This window comes from Anguilla rostrata, chromosome 8 (genome assembly GCF_018555375.3).
Source record: "Anguilla rostrata isolate EN2019 chromosome 8, ASM1855537v3, whole genome shotgun sequence".
NCBI lineage: Eukaryota > Metazoa > Chordata > Actinopteri > Anguilliformes > Anguillidae > Anguilla > Anguilla rostrata.
This window is the reverse complement of record NC_057940.1, coordinates 4082298-4102645: the sequence shown is the minus strand read 5'-3', so window position 1 is coordinate 4102645 and position 20348 is coordinate 4082298. Positions and strand designations below refer to the sequence as shown.

Genomic DNA, 20348 nt, shown 5'->3' with positions numbered 1-20348 from the left:
ATCTCTTGACCAATTATGGATGTTGAAAACGTAATTATGGATGTTGAAAACGTAATTAAGTTCTTTCTAAAAAATCATTATTGCAGAGCTGTTGTGTGCTCATAACTTGGTTTACTATTGTCTGTAAACTCACTCCTGAAATGCGTCAGTTTCAAGTGACCAGGTTTCCACAATTTCAGCATTTCAGTTCTGGAGGACTTGTTATCAGTGCAGCACCCAGTGAGAGCGACAGCATTTGCAGAACTGACCGATTTAAAAAGCCTGGCGATGCCAGACTCCGTGGCGTTTGCCATAAAGTGAGTGAAAGGGGGCTAAATCCTCCCTCGATAAACACGATAGGGTGTCTTAAGACGATCGATAAACGGCTCCTCGCACTGGGAGAGCTGCAGTCGCGGCTGGAAGCAAACCCAGCACGCGCAGGAATCACGCGAAGACCTGCGTACACCCGGCAGCTCACGGGGGGTTCTGATACCGCCTTCACTGCACGCTAACATCATCCATTATCTTTCACCGGGAACACAACACACAAGCATGCACACGGCAGCTCACGGGGGTTCTGATACCGCCTTCATTGCACGCTAACGTCATCCATTATCTTTCACCGGGAACACAACACACAAGCATACACACGGCAGCTCACGGGGGTTCTGATACCGCCTTCACTGCACGCTAACGTCATCCATTATCTTTCACCGGGAACACAACACACAAGCATACACACGGCAGCTCACGGGGGGTTCTGATACCGCCTTCACTGCACGCTAACATCATCCATTATCTTTCACCGGGAACACAACACACAAGCATGCACACGGCAGCTCACGGGGGTTCTGATACCGCCTTCATTGCACGCTAACGTCATCCATTATCTTTCACCGGGAACACAACACACAAGCATACACACGGCAGCTCACGGGGGTTCTGATACCGCCTTCATTGCACGCTAACGTCATCCATTATCTTTCACCGGGAACACAACACACAAGCACACGCAACCACGCAAGGGCAAGTGCGCGCACACACTATTGCACACTAGCCAGATAGCCCGCCCGCCCACCCACCCACCCACCGACACACACACACACACGCACACACACATCCAGAGAACAGGTAAACCGCAAGGGAGGGAACTTCATATGGCTGTTCATCCTTGTGATAACAAGTATACAAGTGTAATTCCAACATTTATTTAGTAAGTTTACAGGTCTGCGTCACTTTGTGTGTGTGTGTGCGTGTATTTGTGCGGTGTAGGTTAGGCTAATACCTAAACATACAATAAAAGAGCTGTATTGGCATACAGTTTGAAGCAATGTGCAGACTTGATGCCAATATCCTCACTACTAAATATTTCAGCTCCATTTTCCTTGCAGCAAACATTGATTTATATGCGCAGGCGTGTGCTGGAGAAACAGGTTTCTGGATTAAAGAGCTACCCACTGTGAAGGAAACAGCCCCTCTGGATGTACTAGAAGTGTATTCTCTTGCTTTAAACCGCAAACCCAAACCCATGGATGCTCGAGAAACCAAAACACCGTGAAGCTTTCAGGTTGTGAGAAAGCGTGTAAGATTGTCCATTGCATACCAAAACTGCTTGGGGCCAATCAAAAGCACACTAAAACTGAAATAGCATAAAAATTTTTTTTTAAAAAACAAAGTCAACTGTCCCTTAAACTTTGAAACAAAATGGAAGTTTCCCCAACGCGCTGGCAGTGACAGGCCAACGAGATGACTAATTTACATGGTTTTCTAGTCCTACACGTTCAGCCACACAGCATGCACAAAATGGGTGTGGACACTGCAGTAATGTGCTTGTCTAAGCAGGTAATGCATTCTGGCATAAATGTTTCCAGGTACACGTGGATAATACACACCAAAATGTAAATGAGTGTGGAGGCACTGCTTGCTGACTTGACTAACTGCACCTGCACTTGACAAACGTGGTGTCTTGGGACACCTTTATTCATTAATTAATTTTGAATCCTATTTTATTTCTTCTTGTGTGCCTTTTATTATTACCGAGAGCAACTGCAAGTTCATTGCGTTATTTGCACTGTGAGAAACTATGGCACTTGACCATAAAAACTGAACTGACTGAATGGACTTGGGTGGAGGTAAATATAAAATGTGTGCATGCCAAGAAGCAAATGGGCGCATTTTTTAAACAAACATGCGCGTGTTCTCAGGTAAACAAGTGCATGCTGGGAAGGAAACATGTTCATTCCGGCATGTTAAATGTTTGCGTTTGGATTCAAACGTTCTGATGCACGTTCTGCTGCCAATGTGCATGCTGGGAAATAAGTGTGTGCGTTAGGAGGTAAACGTGTTCATTTTGGCAGGTAAACTTGCGTGACTGGGATGTGAGCATGCACGCTGCGCAGGTAAACGTGCACCTTTGAGGAAGCAAATGTCTGCATGTCGAGACGTGTACGTGTTGAGATGCACACGCGTGTGTGTTGAGGTAAATGCGTGTGTGTTGAGGTAAACATTTATGTGTTGAGATGTGAACGCGTGTGTGTTGAGGTAAACATTTATGTGTTGAGATGTGAACGTGTGTGTGTTGAGGTAAATGAGTGTGTGTTGAGGTAAACATTTATGTGTTGAGATGTCGTGTGTGCGTGAGGTAAACATTTATGTATTGAGATGCGAACGCGTGTGTGTTGAGGTAAACATTTGTGTTGAGATGCGAACGCGTGTGTGTTGAGGTAAATGAGTGTGTTGAGGTAAACATTTATGTGTTGAGATGCGAACGCGTGTGTGTTGAGGTAAACATTTATGTGTTGAGATGTGAACGCGTGTGTGTTGAGGTAAACATTTATGTGTTGAGATGTGAACGTGTGTGTGTTGAGGTAAACATTTATGTGTTGAGATGTGAACGCGTGTGTGTTGAGGCAAACCTGTTGAGATGTGAACGCGTGTTGAAGTAAACGTGTGCGTGTGGAGATGTCACCTAAACGTGTGTCCTGTTAGTACTGCATGCGGAGGCTCACCTGGCGGGGCGTTGTCTTTCATCAGCTCCTTCCATCTCTTCTTCCATTTTCTCCTCATGTTTCTCTCCTCCTCTCCCCAGGCACGGCCTCTGTGGAGAGAGTGAGGGATGGAGGAAGAGAGAGAGAGGGAGAGAGGGAGGGAAAGGGGGAGAGAGGGAAAAAGGGGGAGAGGAGAAAAAGGGGGAGAGGGAGAGAGAGAAAGCGAGGGAGAGGGGGACAGAGAGGAAGAGAGCGAGAGGGGGCGAGAGAGGGAGAAAAGGAGAGGGAGAGAGCACAAATGGACATAAATAGGCCAGTCTTTGTCAGGCAGCTGTCCCCATCAGCTGAGCGTGAGACACACTGACAGAGCCCTACGGCCCTCAGACTGGCCTCTCACACCAAGCGGGCAAAAATGGGCCAATTTCCACATAATCAGAGACATCCCAACCAATCCCCACCCATCTCCAACTGATACCCCACCACACCCAACCAATCCCCACCCATTCCCAACCGATCCCCGCCGACGCCCAACCCATCCCCCACCCAACCTTACCCATCCCCCAAACACCCCCCACCCAACCTCACCCATCCCCACCGACCCCCCCACCCAACCTCACCCATCCCCCACCCACCCCCCACCCAACCTCACCCATCCCCCAAACACCCCCCACCCAACCTCACCCATCCTACCGACCCCCCACCCAACCTCACCCATCCCCCACCCATCCCCACCGACCCCCTCACCCATCCCCGCCAAACCAATCCCCCACCCATCCCATCGACCCCCCACCCAACCTCACCCATCCCCACCCAACGATCCCCCACCCATCCCCACCGACCCCCTCACCCATCCTCACCCATCCACCACCCAACCGATCCCCACCCATTCCCACCGACCCCCTCACCCATCCCCACCCATCCCCACCCAACCGATCACCACCCATCCCCACCCATTCCCACGACCCCTCACCCATCCCCACCGATCGCCAACTGATCCCCCACCCATTCCGAACAGATCCCCACCGACCCCCAACCAATCCTGGCCACCTGAAAATTCCCTTCAGTTTAAACAGGCTTTTGTGAGCATTCTGGCACAAAATGGCTGCCATGCATCACACTGGTAGGGGCAACACTTTGGAAGTGGAAGTGGTTGAGTTGACGTCTTTGTGAAACAATTGGAGATCACAAGATATTTAAAAAATCACCATATAACTGCAATAATTTATTGTTCACGGAAGAGAGAGAGAGAAACAGAGGGAGCAAGAGAAAGAAGAGTGACAACGTACATACCATCCGACCGTCAGTGTGAGAGGACGAGCTGAGCTCATTCACACTTAGACATAAAAAAAAGGCTCATTATTTGAACGAGAAGACTGAGATCGAGAAGACAGAGAGCAACAAAGAGATACAGTCACGCCAATAACACCAACTAAAAGAATGTAGGATACAGAGAGAGAGAGAGAAAGAAGCAAAGCGATAAGGGGGGGGGGGTAACACAGTGAGGGTAAGGGGGCGGACCTTGCTGTGGCTCTCCCCCTCATTGGCTGCGCCGCTTCCTGCTTTGCCTAGGTGCGCTCCTGTCCTCTTGAAGGGCGGGGCTGTGGGGGGGTCCTCCTCCGAGTCGCGCCGACCGCTGGCAGACTGAGCCACGGAGAGACACACACACACACACACACACACACACACACACACACACACACACACACACACACACACACAAACACACACACACACAAACACACAAACACACACACACACACACACACCACACCTTTAAAACCCTTTGAAGTGCAGGCTTTTCGGAATGTTCTAGAACTCCACCGCTTTCAATTACCAGCACTGTTACACCGACTGTGACACCAGCACTAGAATGTTCAGGTAAGAACATTCTACTCACATGTTTGTGACCTCACACCCTAAAGGGATGCTCCACTTCAGTATAACACAGTGAAATATCAGGAGAGAACTGGGAACCAGAAAATTTCCTTTTTTTTTTTTTTTTTGTGGAAATGGTTTGACCAACGGGCACAATCGTACTCACCCGCCTGCTTCTGGGAACAGAGTGGGACTTGTCCTCTGAGGAAGAAGACGATCCGGAGGAATGTGAGGAAGATGAGGCAGAGTCGGAATCAGAGGAAGAGGAGTCGCTAGAAGGCGAGGAGCGCCCGTCCCGGTCCCGGGCCGGGGCCCGCTCCCGGTCTGGGCCCCTCTCCGATTCGTTCTCCTCGGGAGGCGGTGAGGGGGGCAGGACGGGCCCGGTGACGGCCCCCTGCGTCGGTTTCCGGGCTCTCTCCTCCTCGGGCTTCCCTGGGTCGGCCCGCTGCCCCTCCCCCGGCTGGGACGCCCCGGCGGGGGCTCCGGCTTCCGTGGACGCGCCCTCGGGGCGGGCCGGCCCGGCGGCGCCCGTCGGCTGGGGCGTGGCCGTGAGCGGGTGCTCGCCCCCGGCGGCCGGCAGAGAGCCCGTCTGGAGGAGCCCCTCCCTCTGAGCCGCGCCCGGGACGGCGGCGCGCTCGCCCCCGCCGGCCCCCTCCGCGCCCGGGCCGGGCCTGCTGGGGGAGGAGGCGGGTAAGGGCGGGACCTCCGCGGGGGGCGTGTCGGAGAAGGTGCGGGGCCTCTTGATGAGCGGGGTGGCGGAGGCGGGGGACGACGGCAAGGGGGTGTCCCGCAGGAAGCGGAACTTCTTGGAGGAGGGCTGGGGGGACAGGGGGGTGGAGGGCTGGCTCTCGGCGGGCTTGCTGGCCGTCTGGGTCGGGGGCGGGCCTGCGGCAGGCTCCTCCCTCTCCACCTCAGGGGCGTTCCCAGCCACAGCGGACAGGCCCGGGATGGGCGTGGCGGAGGAGGTGAGAGCCCCAAATTCGCGGCCCCGTTTCCACGGAGGCAGGCGGCTCTCCCTCTCCTTCTCCAGCATCATCTTCTCCTCCCTCTCCCGCTCCAGAGCCTTTTCTTTTTCCTCCCTTTCTCTCTGCAGGGCCTTCTCTCTCTCCTCTCGTTCTTTTTCCCTCTCTCGTTCAAGGGCTTTCTCCCTCTCCTCTCTTTCTCTCTGAAGAGCATTCTCTCTCTCCACTCGTTCTTTCTCCCTCTCTCGTTCAAGGGCTTTCTCCCTCTCCTCTCTTTCTCTCAGCAGAGCCTTCTCTCTCTCCACTCGTTCTTTCTCCCTCTCCTCCCTTTCTCTCTGTAGAGCCTTCTCTCTCTCCTCTCTTTCTTTCTCCCTCTCCCGTTCAAGGGCTTTCTCCCTCTCCTCTCTTTCTCTCTGCAGAGCCTTCTCTCTCTCCACTCGTTCTTTCTCCCTCTCTCGTTCAAGGGCTTTCTCCCTCTCCTCTCTTTCTCTCTGCAGGGCCTTCTCTCTCTCCACTCGTTCTTTCTCCCTCTCCCGTTCAAGGGCTTTCTCCCTCTCCTCCCTTTCTCTCTGTAGAGCCTTCTCTCTCTCCACTCGTTCTTTCTCCCTCTCCTCCCTTTCTCTGTGTAGAGCCTTCTCTCTCTCCTCTCGTTCTTTCTCCCTCTCCCGTTCAAGGGCTTTCTCCCTCTCCTCCCTTTCTCTCTGCAGAGCCTTCTCTCTCTCCTCTCTTTCTTTCTCCCTCTCTCGTTCAAGGGCCTTCTCCCTCTCCTCTTGCTCTCTCTGCCTCTCCAGCGCTCTCTCTCTCTCCTCCCTCTCCCGGGACAGCAGCAGCTCCGCGGCGTCCCGGCCCTCGGCCCCGTGCGGATCCATTCTGCCCGCCTCCCGCTCGGGGTCCTCGGCCGTCGCCATGACGACCCTGGCCGGGGCGGCCGCGGGGCCGAAGGCCGGGAAGTGGGGCCCCCTGTCCAGCGGGTGGAAGGCGGCCAGGGCGGCGCTGAAGGTGATGGTGGGCACCGCCGCCGAGGCGGCGCCCTTGTTGCCCAGCAGGGCGGGGCCAGAGGCGGGCGGGGCCGGGACGGGGCCCCCCGTGTGGGCGATTGTCGAGACTCCGCCCTCGCGGAGCAGGGCGCCGGGGAACAGCGCCGCTGCCAGGCCGTCGGCGGCGGTGGTTGCCATGGCAGCTCCCTCCGGCTCCTCGCGGCCCTTCTTCCGGCCCCCGCCGAAGGCTCCCTCGGACTCCATCTTGCGCGCCAGCAGGGTGAGCGGGCCGGGCTTGCGCTCGCCGGCGCCCCCGTGTGGCTCGGGGCTGCTGCTGCGGCTGTTGCTGCTGGAGCTGCCGGAGCTGGAGCTGCTGTCCTGCCGCTGCAGGGACGGGGGGGAACGGCCTCCCTCGGGTGGGTGTCTCCGCACCCCTACCGCACCCACCCCGCCTGCCCCTGCCCCTGCCACGCCTTCAGCCTCATCCAGGCTGGGTGGACTTTGCTTGGGGGTCTCGGGCAGGGGGAAGGAGAGCTCTGGAGGAGGGGAGGGCGGGGGTGTCGGCTGACGAAGCGACAGCTGAGGGTGGGAGTGGGGGTGCGGTTGGTGGGGGGGCATCTGCAGGGGGATGTGCTGGGAGGGCTGCTGGGCGCGTCTGGACCTCTCCCGAGCCGCCAGGCTGCTGGGGGGCTCCCACCCGCTCCCCCTCCTTTGCCCCGGCCCCCAGTCCTCCTCCTCTTCCTCGTCGTCCTCTTCCTCGTCGTCGTCGCTGTCCTCGTCGCTGTCCTGCTGGGAGCGCGAGGCCCGCTGGGGCTGGGGCTGGGCCAGGCCGGGCTGCGGGGCGGAGTGGGCGGGGACGGGCGGGTCCGCCGGGCGGGGCTGGGTCGGGCCCTGCCTCTCGGGGTCCCCGACCACGCGCACAGAGAGGGAGGCCACGGCGCGGGGCGGTGCCGAGGGCGAGGAGGGGGCGGGGTCGTCCTGGCTCTGCCGGCCGGAGGACCACCGGCCCCGGATGCCCGGGGCCCCCTGGGGCTCGGGCTCCGCGGCGGGGGCGTCGCCCGCCGCCTGCGCAGCCGGGCCCTGATAGAACGGCGCTCTGCGAGTGTTCGGCTGGGAGAAGGGCGAGGCCTGCTCCGCCGCCGCCGCCGCCGCCTCAGTCTCCCCGGCCCCGTCTTCCTCGCCTGTCTTGTCCGTTCTTCCCCAAACCTTCTCCCCTTCTTCCTTTTCCTCCCTCTGGTCAAAAGGGCGTCGCTTGTTCTGGATCCCCACAACAGGAGAGACTTCCTGGTGGCAAAAGGTGACCATTAAAGAAAAAAAAAAAAAAAAAAAAAACAAACGTGACAGGGGGGCTACATACCCAACGGAAGGAACACAGGGCGCTGGATTATTTCCGTCCAAGGGAAACACAGTGGTATTAAAAACGGGGTTAAGCTTTCCTGTGCTGGCCACTCAAAAGCAAGCAATACGAATGACAATAACTTCCTGTGACCTCCCTTCAGCTTTTAACGACGAAGATATATTGGTGGTGCCGCCGCCGCTTGGGTCGCCTGGACAGGTTCTCCCTGCACGGTAGTTCCCCAAGGTTCCGTGTTGGGCCCGCTTCCATTCTTCCTCTGTGTCCCTCACTCTGGGATCAAATTCTCTCAAATCACTTGCAACACGGATGCAGTCCTTCACCTTCTCTGTATTCTGGTTTTCTCTTCGGGTCTATGCTTCTTTAGCCATCTCTCTCCGGTAATGTTGACTACCGCCATCGCACAACTTCCCAAATCTGACATCTAACCTCTTCGTGCAACTTAACGCCGAAGAGGTCCTTCATTTGACTACAAAATTTACAAAATTTAACTCCCTCCCTTCTGCTTAAAAGAAGAAAAAAAAACAACAAAAACTCATCAACTCTATTGTTTCTGTCTCCGCTCTATGTCTCGCTCTTCCAGTGACTCTCGTACATTATGAGCCCTACCCAATAATTCTCCTTCTCCTTCCTGAGGTCTTCTACTTCACCTGCTCTCTGTTTCTCCTCTTCTGTACTCCTCCAATCCCATTCTTTTCCCCCCCTCCATGTTTGGAACCTTTCCTTGCCCGACTTTTCCCTCTGCGTACTTTCCACACGAATCACTCATTTCCAATTTACATTACATTACAGGGGTTTAGCAGACGCCCTTATCCAGAGCGACTTAATTATACACGTGCACATATACTGGAGCAATGCAGGTTAAGTACCTTGCTCAAGGGTACAACGGCAGTGTCCTACCGGGGAATCGAACCTGCGACCTTTAGGTTACAAGAACAACTCCTTAGCCATCATACTACACTGTCGCCCATTGGCCAATCGATATGCAGTGTGGAACTCAAACCGGTCACGCCTGCCCGTAGACGAACGTTCCACATTATCAAACACACACATTCTCTGTTCTCCAGCTCCCGATGTCCTTAGTTCATGGGGTCACAACCCCTTCAAAACAGTCTGTGGCTCCAGATCCATCATCCGGCTCCCCAAAACTACACTATTCTGAACTCTACCATTTGATCTTCTATTATTCACCTTAGCTTTCACCTTAACTGTAACCTGCTTAGCACATTTTATTTGCTGTCTGCTACTCTGCAACAGACTGGCCAGTGGAGGATGGGCTCCCCCTCTATAGCCGGGTTCCTCTCGAGATTTCTTCTCATTGGGGAGTTTTTTCTCGCCACGCTTTGAGGGTTTTTCCCCACTTGAGTTTTTTTTTTTTTTACCCCATGCACTTGCTATTTGGGGGTTCGGGCCTGGTGTTTGGTCTTTTTGCTCTGTCACTTTCCTTGCTACTCTGTAAAGAGTCTTTGTGACAGTTCTCTGTAAAAAGCGCTATAAATAAATAAAATTTAATTGAATTGAACTGAAAACGACCTTCGTTTACCCTCTAACGTTGAAGGTAATGCCGCAAAAATTTCATCTTTGGCAACCCACGATTCTTTATTTGTTTGAACCGAAGTTGTGCAAGGAGCGGAGGGTTCTCACCTGGCCTGGTTGAGGAAAGGAAGCTCCATCATTAGCTTCAGCATGGTCCTCCTGGTCTGGGCCTACGGGGCTGTCCATGTCTGAGAGAAACAGACGCAAGAGGTCAGAGGTCAAAGGTCAGGCATGTGCTCCAAGGATGTGAACCATGAGTTGAAGACCTGAACTTGAGGTCATAAGCTGTGTTGTTCTCCTCAGTGCACACTGTCAGTGTGAGAAGCTGAGCTGAACTCACTTACACCCAGACAGACACACAGGTCCAGTCTGGTGCATCAGTATTAGCATGGCTGGCTCATCACTGGAGACACACACACACATACATATACACCACACATGTGCAGGACACGTCCACCACAGGAACACACAGCAGTGTAGAAGAGAATGGCTGGAATGAGATGGGGGACAAATCGGGAGAGCAAGGTGCCAAGGGGGCAAGTAGTCTTGGTGAAAGTGTGTAGTTTTGGTAAATGGGGGCATGTTTTCGGGGTGAAAGGGGGTGTGTTGTTTGGGTAAATGTGGGTGTGTTTTCAGGATGAAAGGGGGTGCATAGTTGGGGTAAATAGGGGTGTGTTTTCGGGGTGAAAGGGGGGCATAGTTGGGGTAAATGGGGGTATGTTTTCGGGTGAAAGGGGGTCAGTAGTTGGGGTAAATGGGGTGTGTTTTCGGGTGAAAGGGGGTGCAGAGTTGGGGTAAATGGGGGTGTTTTCGGGTGAAAGGGGGTGCAGAGTTGGGGTAAATGGGGGTGTGTTTTCGGGGTGAAAGGGGGTGCAGAGTGGGGTAAATGGGGGTATGTTTTCGGAGTGAAAGGGGGTGCAGAGTTGGGGTAAATGGGGGTGTTTCTCGGGTGAAAGGGGGTGCAGAGTTGGGGTAAATGGGGGTGTGTTTTCGGGGTGAAAGGGGGTGCAGAGTTGGGGTAAATGGGGGTGTGTTTTCGGGGTGAAAGGGGGCGAGTAGCTGGGGTAAATGGGGGCGTGTTTTCGGGGTGAAAGGGGGTGCATAGTTGGGGTAAATGGGGGCTGTTTTCGGGGAAAGGGTGCAGATGGTAATGGGGTGTTTTCGGTGAAGGGGCGAGTAGCTGGGGTAAATGGGGGTGCTGTTTTCGGGGTGAAAGGGGGCGAGTAGCTGGGGTAAATAGTAGCCGCATTCTTACCATCTGCTTCAGCCGCCTCCCGCGCCTCTCTCTCCAGTCGCTGCCTGAGGAGCTCCTGCTGCTTGGCCAGGTACTGCTTGATGAAGCTGTTCTGACTCATCTCCTCCCCGATCTGAAACAAGCGCCACCCTTTAAAACCCGCTCAACACACACGCTTCAGAAAGCCCGCTCACAACGTCAAACGCAACCGCACGCGCTTCAGAATGCCCGCTCACAACGTCAAACGCAACCGCACACGCTTCAGAAAGCCCGCTCACAACGTCAAACGCAACCGCACGCGCTTCGACGCTATTCCTAAACTGAAACACACTAACACACTTAAAAGTGCTCCACCCCTCCTCGCATGCACACAAGACAGACATACAGCAGAAGCATGCAGACAGACAGGCAGAAGGCAGAGACGAAGCAGAACCACAGGACAGGCGAACCACAAGACAAGCAGCAGAAAGACAGAGCTACGCAGAGCGCACACACCACGCGCGCACACACACACACACACACACACACACACACACACACACACACACAATGCCTCTGCAAACAGACTCTTCACTCCGGCGCACTGCTGGTCACCTGGGAGTTTGGCTGCAGTCCGATGTGAGCAGTGGAGGTTCTCTGTAGGTTTTCCAGCATCAGAGCCTGAAACACAGAAACGCACAACTTTAATTATGACCCAACACCTCAGCGCTACAGCACAACCCAACACCAGATCCAGCTGAAACTCACAACTTTAATTATGACCCAACACCTCAGCGCTACAGCACAACCCAACACCAGATCCAGCTGAAACTCACAACTTTAATTATGACCCAACACCTCAGCGCTACAGCACAACCCAACACCAGATCCAGCTGAAACTCACAACATTAATTATGACCCAACACCTCAGTGCTATAGCACTACCCAACACCAGATCCAGCTGAAACAATTTTAAAGCTGACCCAACACCCCAATGCAACAGCACAACCCAACACCAGATCCAGCTGAAAAATATAACAATTTTTCAGTTTTTGTGGACCTGCCGGCATCTGTGGCAACTGGTTAACACAGAAGTTCATTCAAAAATTCCAAGTACTAAAGTTCCATTTGAAACAAAGCTTCCTAGGAGCACACGGGGTACTTATTTTTCTTAGAAGATAATCCAGCGGCAATGTACTTAGGAGAAAGATGACAAGACAACTTACAATGATGCATTTGTCCCGATATGCCATTTTTTTTACTCGAAAAAATGAAGAACTGACAAGTGGAACATTATCTTCCATTCCCATTGAGCCCTTCTTGCACCCCCTAGTGGACATACATCACGCATACCAGGAAGCACATGAAAGTATCCTAAAGTATCCTGCCGAAAGACCCCCCCCGCGAACCCCCCTCCAGTCACTGGAACAGGAAACGGGATTACTCATTATTCTCCATCTTAATATGTTAGCCAGTACAGCTCAAATATGCAGAAAAGTATGGGGGGGGGGTCTCCTCAGTGCACACTGTCAGTGTGAGAAGCTGAGCTGAACTCACTTACACCCAGACAGACACACAGGTCCAGCCTGGTGCATCAGTATTAGCATGGCTGGCTCATCACTGGAGACCCACGTACATACGCCCTACCCGGGATTTGAACCTGCGACCTTTTGGTTACAAGACCAGTTCCCTACCCATTGCGCCACACGGCCACTCTGTAACACATACACATGTACCCTCACCCACAAGCACACGACCACACACACACACGCGCTAGGGTTGCGCATTGTTTAGATCTGATCAATTCCGGTAACCAATCCGAATCTGCTTACGGAATCGTTTGCAACAATGTTTCGGCAATTTTTATAATCTCGATAATCCCCTGACTGCAGACCACCTTCTCCGGCTTCCTGGTCTCCCTCTCCTGAGGGCGGAGCTAGAGTACGGTCAACGCCCTCAAATTTTAGAATACCATTTTAGAATACCAAATACAGTTAAAAGGTGCACGAATTCGGCGAAAGTACATAAAGACTGAGATGGCCAGTACATCATATATATGCCTTAGCATAGTTAGTTTACAATATTTCCAATTAAGAAATCTGCATAGTATGCTTTTAATACACACACAAATACACACTCACAAGCTCACGAGCATGCAACATTATTCAAAAGCTTGAGTGCAAGCACCTTTAAACATGAATGCACATAGCCTACATACTCAACTTGCTTGCAAAAGCAGCCAAGACCTCCCTGGCTCACACAAGCATACAGACACCTTGCAGACACAAGTTAAATATTTGCAGAGTCCCCGACTTTCCACATTAGAACGAGGCTAAAATGGCAGCAAGAGGGCTTCTTGCACAATTTATCAGGCCTAAAAGAACGAGAGAGAGAGAGAAATATAGAGAGACAGAGAGAAGTGCATCTATACCACACCAGAAGGGCTCTACCTCACAGTGACCACTTAACGCCATCGGTGATTTAGTGGACACAAGAGCGGTCTCTCTGACACAGCAGTCAAATGGCCAAGGGTAGTCACCAACTGCCGGGTTTAAATAATTATACACAAGGGCAAGTTACTCCAGATAAGAGCACTGGCTAAATGCATGAAGTAAAATGTAAGTTTCACACTCAGCACTAGAGTTTAACAGGTTTAATGCTCAACGAGTGAGTTGACGTTTTTTTTAAAAAAATGTATATATATATATTTTTTTTACAGGGTCAAGAGAGAGACAGACACATTCATCTTTCAGCACACAAAAATACACCCCATTCAAAACAGCAGGGGAAAAAAAAAAAAAACAGTGGAAGGCCCAATTCAGCACATACATTCTGAAAGGGACTGGAGGACAAAACACAGGGCATGCAAAAGAGTGTCTACCATCAGCCATTGCGGACCATTGTTTCACTCATTACATTAAAAGCACTGCCTTTAACGGGTTTGAGATACGCGAACCACGTCTAGCCAACAGCTTCGGTCAGATCAAAAATGCACAAATGAATGTTGGACATGGACACGTTTCAAGGAGAAACTATAGCAAAGGACTAAAAAAAAAAAAAACATATATTTCACTAAGAACAACACCAACTAAAACTCAGCTTTCTGTGGAACACTGTTTTCTGAAGAAATATATTTAGGCGGTGCTAGGATGGGTAGCTGCATTCAGCGCGATTATGTTTGTATCTAGTGTAAATTAACGTTATAAAACCTGAATTAGCTACCTGGTCAAACCCTGATTGACGGTTGGTATAATGCAAATTAGCTGCCCACTCTTCTCTATGTCAGGCAGTTATGTGACCAGCCTCGCACCCCCATGTCAATGATAAAAGTATCGGGCAAGTAACAAAAAAAGACGTAGTGAGCTAGATTCTTTAGAAATGTGCAACACCATCGCGATAATACAGTCTAGAATGTGTTGTGATCTATAATCACTCCCTTGTAAATAAATGTATTTAACAAAGACAATGGTCTGCTTCGCAATGAAACTACAGCGAGCTAGTGAACGCTAGCTACTTGGTATCTGATTTGATACCAACAAGTACGCCAACTAACTAGCAACGTTTTCACTCGAATGGAAGCCATACGGAGACACTTTTTGGTATTGGCAGATAACGGTTTAAAAGAAGTGATTAATTTGCTAATCCGCGCCTTAAAATATTGCAACGTCGGTGTTTACACAATTTAATGACGGATCTGTTTCGTAGACGCGCTTGGCGCGCCCCCCGGACCCCTCGTTGACGAAGGGGAAAAAGGCACTTTCTTTCCCGGTCTCCTATCCCAGTCCTGCGCGTGTCCGTCAACATACCAAGAGCAAGCGCGCCCCCATCTTTCCCCCCACCCCCTTCGTGCACACACGAACACACAAAGCGCGGGCCCGCTGACTACTCGAAAAACTAAGACACCGACTCACATAAACACACATAGCGAGCAAGCAAGCTCGACTTCACTAGGCCTGATGTTCTCGACTGGCGCAGCACTACAACTTTACACAACACAAAGCACTAAATTCACGGTTTCCGAAACTAATCTGCAAAGACCACCATCATAACCAGTCCTTTCCCGCGCACTCGTACTCACAGGCTATGCAGACCGAGTAAGCACCCCCGCTTCCAAACCACCGACAGTCGGCCTGTTTAGCCTCTCGGTCTAGCTGCCGCAGACTAAAACTGAACTTATTTTTGAAACCGAAAACCTACGCTAAACTTACCCCCTTGAGTCGCTTGATTAGGGCATTCTTTTGCCCGCTTTTAGGGAGGCCGCGTTGCTCCAAAGCGGCTTTTAAATCCGCCACACGGAGCGAATGAAGCGGCCTCCCGTCCAGCGTAACGTCTTCGAGGTCCGCCATCTTGCTTCCCTTCGCTCTCTCTCCAACTCCGGTCGCTGCAACGCCTTCCATCGCTGACGTCACAGTTCGGCGATATCCGGAAGGGGAGGAGAAATCCTGACTGACGCTAGCTTTTCCTCCAAGTTCTACGAGCATACAGTTAATTTACAGTAGGCTTACTTGTTTAAATCGTCTAGATTACTTAATACAGAAATGAACATGTAAAGTACTTTTTGTTAAAACATATTTTATTGGGAGTGTAAACACAAAGCAAGGCAATACAAATAACAATGTTAAACACGCATAAGAAAAATGTAAAACGTTTTAAGTCGAAGACAAATAACTGAATTGAACGCGGTCAAAGTTTGACAAGACAACAGATGAGTAGGACTATAAATTTAATTGCCAAGAGATAGAGAGTACGAGCAGACACGAGGTACTGTTTAACATGTACATTGCATTCTCTGCAGTGCAAGAGAAAAACGAAAATAAAATGAAACATGCTCTGTGTAATATATATCTCTTGAGCACATGGATTGCTCCACTCTTGTGCATTTGCTTCAACAAAATTCTGTGCCATAGAAGCGTGCACTCAAGTCAAGCATTTACTACATTTTATCTAATGGAGCTGCTGCAAAGGGGACAGAGTACCAGCTAAAACTAATGGGATTGTTTGTGGTGAAGGGGATGTAAAGGGTGCTGCAGGAGTTCGTTCATCCATCCATCCATCCATCCATCCATTATCTATACCCGCTTATCCTGAGCAGGGTCGCAGGGGGTGCTGGAGCCTAACCCAGCATGCATTGGGCGAGAGGCAGGAACAGACCCTGAACATGCCGCCAATCTACTGCAGGGCACACACACTACTCACTCACACACTCATACATTTGGAGTCTCCAAAGTCTACCTGCATGTCTTTGGGCTGTGGGAGGAAACCCACGTGGACAGGGGGAGAACATCCAAACTCCACACAGAAAGGCCCCAAGCCGAGATTCGAACCCGCGACCTTCTTGCTGTGACAGTGCTACCCACTGCACCACTGTGCCGCCCGCTGCAGGAGTTGTTTTGTGATAATATTAAACTACATTAATTCAGCAGCTTATCTAGAGAATACAAGTGTATTCACATAAGTTATAACAGCAATGGTGCCAGTCCTGGCTATGAACATTCCCAGACCAGTGAGTCCATGTGTATTGCGTAACGTTATGAAAGTACTAAATTTAACTTAACCACGTGCTAGCCATATTAGATTTCCGTTAGTAATTACTCAGAATAAACCCAGAAACAAACCCAGCTCACAGTTTGGTCTATTTCGCTCCTTTCCAAGGCTAACAGTGCGAACGCTGGCTTTTATTTCGGCTGTACAGACACCATGATTTCGGTATATTTGGCAGACAAGCTGTGTCACTTTGGCGTGGGATTTTAAAATCAGCCTAGCAACCCTGGTTGTGTCATTCGGCTCATAACAGATGTACGCTAGACTGGAGCATCATGCAAATTCCTTGTCCAAGATAACATGCATAGCTAACATTTTAAATACTGATGTTCAGCTAAATCTGAACATCTGTTTCCACCCGGCAAGTAATATCATTCTGGATTTTTCTCCTCTCATTGTTTCAGTCTTTAGAAGGAAGTCACCCAAATAAAACATTTCCTTTGGCATCTCAATGCCAGCTGTGGAAAGGAAGGCGCACCATAAATCATTAGAACTTGACAAATGTAAACTACTTCTCAATCACACAGCAAGTGTACAGATGAAATTCAGGACAGGAAAAGAGTATTTACTTTGATATTCATCACAGACGCACAATTTAAAGGAAGGAATATTAATGGATCGATTTATGAATGCCCATCCTTCAACTACCTACCAGATTATAATACCATAATACTACCGGTTATTATTACGGTCAACCAAATACTCTTGCCAAAAAGACTGGTTTATACAAGATATGTGTAACTTCACACAATAGATAAAAATAATGTCAAGTTCGTTGTTCATAACACTCATGACAATGTAATTACACAGATGAACGCTACACTTCTCGCTAGAGGTTTAAGGATGTTTTCCAAGTTATTAACATAAGCTTTTTTGAACCAAAAGGCCGACTCATTTCATCAAGCGCCACGCGAATGACCCTCGACATGTTCCTCCATATATTCCTTGCCATGTTAAGGTATTCACATATTTTTAAATATTGTCTCATATTCCGTGTTCAGGATATTTCTAATCCTTGAAACAGAAAAATCAGTGCATCTACGCAGAGTAAATCATCTCAGTCCACATTATTTCAGTTCACTTCCAAATTACAAAAGCACACCATCACGAGCACTCGTCGATTTCACACCGGAAGTTGTGGAGTTTGAATCAACAACACGGTCTTTCGTTATCAACATGGCAATAATGGGGAAAAGGTGACACATCGAGGTGAAAGGTGAGAACCGAATGAACAAAATAAGCTTGTTCGATGTGAGCACTATGTATTAGGATTTGCCTACCGTCTGCACTGAGTGACGCTACCTAAGCTATATCTTGTAAATAATAGGTTACGTTCCCAGGAAGTACGGGTCGTTTGGGCTAGCTAGCTAACCTTATTGAAAAGTAATTGTTAGCTAGATGCGTTAAAATACAATACGCCCGTGGTAACATACCTGAGTTAAGTAGCCAGCTACTAGCAAATTGTCGTTTTTAGTCAGTCCAAAACTATTTCGCTAAGCAATATTGCCTTAGTTTCGTTACGTTAGCAGCATCTTTAGATCAGCTTGATTTTAAATTCCCTAAAACCTAGCCCCATGCTCTCGCTAGTTAAAAAATTGCAAGCTATGTAACGCGACGCGTATTTTATGTTATCAGCTTTGCTCCCAATACACATCCATCTTAGATCCTTGGCTAATAATACACCGTTTGAGAACGCACGGTTGATTCTTGTTTGATTGATCGTGACTATTTAATGATACGAAACTTAAGAACATTAGAGTCTCCTTTGAAGATAGCTAGACAACAGAATACGAAAGGTACCATTCCAAACTGCTTACACCACCCAGCCGGAATAATTAACCCAGCGAGTTAGTTAGTTTCAATTAAATTTAACGTTTGCATGTATTAAGAAATATATATACACGGGGATGAACGGGCAGACCTTTGGGTCTTTGTATCTCGACAGCCAGTTAATTGGGGAAGATGAAATTTTTCAGATTGTGAAACCCCAGCACACAAATGACAGAGACCATCAAATGCAGTCATTACTCTTGTTTATTCAGGTATAGCAGTGTGGTCCCGGACTGTTAGTGGAAAGGTAGACTGTTTAAAAGCTTTTTTAAAAAGTGGATGCATGTCGCACCTTTAGGAGTACTTCATCAGCATTGAAGGAGGGTCAACCCTATGCTGAAGAAACCATTCCCAAAAGCACTTGCAAGTGAAAAATTTAGCTAAAGAATCATTGCTGCTTGTTACTTGAGTTACCTCCCTCCCCAGTGGTTCTGGCTTTGAGGGAGGTTTGAAGGACTCTGTTCTGATTACTGTGTGATTTGCACTCCACATTCCAATGCACCATTTTCAGTTTCGACCTTTTTGATCTTGCCCTCTCCCTGGCCCCCCCACCCTCTGCAGAGGATGTCTTGGTTCTCTCACACGCTGCAGGGATCTGGCCAGCGGCCTCCCTCTCCACAAAGGGCACCCTCTGCTGTGGAGGACCTATCCTACGCGTGCCTGGCACAGCCTCGCAACGAACCACAGCCTTCTGCTACTCCCGGCTGGCTCTGCATGGCCACTCACTCAGCTCCCACCAGCCTGGCCCAGTTCCCCTCTGTGCCGAGGGCAACAGCGCCCCCTAGCCTGGAGGACTTGTCCTGCAGCTCCGTGGGTATGGGGGTGAACGTTGGGCCTGCGCCGCTGTCCTACGTGACCCTGCAGGAGCAGAGGTGTGTCCTCAGCTGGTTCCAGGGGTGGGGGGTTCCCCAGAGGGAACGCTTCCTGCAGGACCTGCTGTCGAAGGCGGTGCCAGGGAAAGTCTGCACCCTACTGGAGCAGCTCAACACACTGCAGGTACTCAACACCAGTTGAACGCACTGCAGGCACTCAACACCAACTGAACACACGGCAGGTACTCAGCACGAAATTAAACACACTGTAGGTACTGAACACCATGTTAACACACTGCAGGCACTCAACACCAACTGAACACAGTGCAGATTCTCAACACCAGTTGAACACAGTGCAGATACTCAACACCAAGTAGACACACTGCAGGTACCTAACACCAACTGTATCTCTGTACTGTTCAAACTGTACTCAGCTCTCCGATTGGTCCTTTAGCGTTGCTCTTGCCCTGCCCCCAGGACTCAGCTCTCCGATTGGTCCTTTAGCGTTGCTCTTGCCCTGCCCCCAGGACTCAACTCTCCGATTGGTCCCTTAGCGTTGCTCTTGCCCTACCCCCAGGTGCAGGACCACCCGCCGAACATCTTCGAGTGCCAGCTGCGTTTGTGGTCGCAGTGGTTCGAGTCGTGGAGCGAGGACGAGAGGAACGCCTTCTTGCACACCCTGGAGGAGCGGGACCCCGCGTTCACCGCCCACTTCTACAGGGGTGTGGCTGGGACAGCTGGGCGGGAGTGAGGGAGGACCTGAGGGAGGGAGGGAGGGAGAGAGACAGGAGATGGGTGTTTTCACTTGACTATATTTGCAACAGCTCTACTTATGTAATATGGATGGGGGGGGGGGGGGTGGGGGGGGGGTGTGTGTTGGGGGAGGGCTGGTGGGCAGGTCAGAGAGCATGAGGGTTGTGTGGGAGGGGTCTCACTGGGGCATGGTTATGTGATGACTTCGTGAAGGTGCTGTGGTTTTTTACCCCCCCCCCCACCTGAAGCTCTGCCCACCTGCACTGATTCTGGGTTGACTCCCCCCATGCAAGCCTGTGCCCTGTTTGTCATTTTGAAAAAGGCACAGACTGACTTGATGCCTGAGTGTTTGGGTAGCAGGCAGTATCTCTTTCCCTTCTCTGCACAGCCCTGTTCTGCTGCAGTTGCTGAAGAATGAAAGTCAAACAAACCATGCACTTGTTCCCCCCCCCCCAATCTGTATTGAACTGAAATGTACTTCTAATTTTTAAATCACTGAATAACTTGAATTATATAGACAGTGTATATA

The 20348-nt window shown here is 50.7% G+C and overlaps 2 protein-coding genes and 2 non-coding genes across 5 annotated transcripts in view; 1 reads left to right on the top strand and 3 right to left on the bottom strand.

Annotated features, from left to right (window-relative positions):
* acin1a (apoptotic chromatin condensation inducer 1a) overlaps positions 1 to 15290 on the bottom strand; it is a 33821-nt gene extending 18531 nt beyond the window's left edge. For both annotated transcript variants that reach the window (XM_064345908.1, XM_064345909.1), the window contains exons 1-7: positions 15092 to 15290; positions 11499 to 11564; positions 10926 to 11037; positions 9779 to 9858; positions 5008 to 8064; positions 4485 to 4607; positions 2988 to 3076 (exon numbers count right to left, since the gene is read on the bottom strand). In XM_064345908.1, coding sequence (XP_064201978.1) covers positions 2988 to 3076; positions 4485 to 4607; positions 5008 to 8064; positions 9779 to 9858; positions 10926 to 11037; positions 11499 to 11564; positions 15092 to 15280 — 3716 coding nt within the window. In that variant the 5' untranslated portion in view covers positions 15281 to 15290. The remainder of the gene's footprint in view (positions 1 to 2987; positions 3077 to 4484; positions 4608 to 5007; positions 8065 to 9778; positions 9859 to 10925; positions 11038 to 11498; positions 11565 to 15091) is intronic.
* On the bottom strand, positions 9965 to 10079 carry LOC135262294 (small nucleolar RNA U6-53/MBII-28). The gene has a single exon (XR_010332174.1). It is a non-coding gene; the product is annotated as a small nucleolar RNA U6-53/MBII-28 (small nucleolar RNA).
* On the bottom strand, positions 12395 to 12509 carry LOC135262293 (small nucleolar RNA U6-53/MBII-28). Its single transcript, XR_010332173.1, has one exon. It is a non-coding gene; the product is annotated as a small nucleolar RNA U6-53/MBII-28 (small nucleolar RNA).
* Positions 15291 to 17448: 2158 nt separating the features above from the next.
* c8h14orf119 (chromosome 8 C14orf119 homolog) lies at positions 17449 to 19847 on the top strand. The gene is made up of 4 exons (XM_064345917.1): positions 17449 to 17640; positions 18553 to 18617; positions 18816 to 19250; positions 19644 to 19847. Exons 2-4 carry the CDS (start codon positions 18588 to 18590, stop codon positions 19815 to 19817), a joined length of 639 nt encoding a protein of 212 aa, XP_064201987.1. The 5' UTR covers positions 17449 to 17640; positions 18553 to 18587; the 3' UTR covers positions 19818 to 19847.
* The last annotated feature ends 501 nt before the right edge of the window (positions 19848 to 20348 follow it).

Excerpts from the sequence above, each read along its gene's own strand:
- c8h14orf119 (XM_064345917.1), top strand. The coding sequence starts at position 18,588 with ATGCTGAAGAAACCATTCCCAAAAGCACTT. Across the intron at positions 18,618-18,815 it reads AACCATTCCCAAAAGCACTT|AGGATGTCTTGGTTCTCTCA; the intron begins GCAAGTGAAAAA and ends CACCCTCTGCAG. Across the intron at positions 19,251-19,643 it reads AGCAGCTCAACACACTGCAG|GTGCAGGACCACCCGCCGAA; the intron begins GTACTCAACACC and ends CCCTACCCCCAG.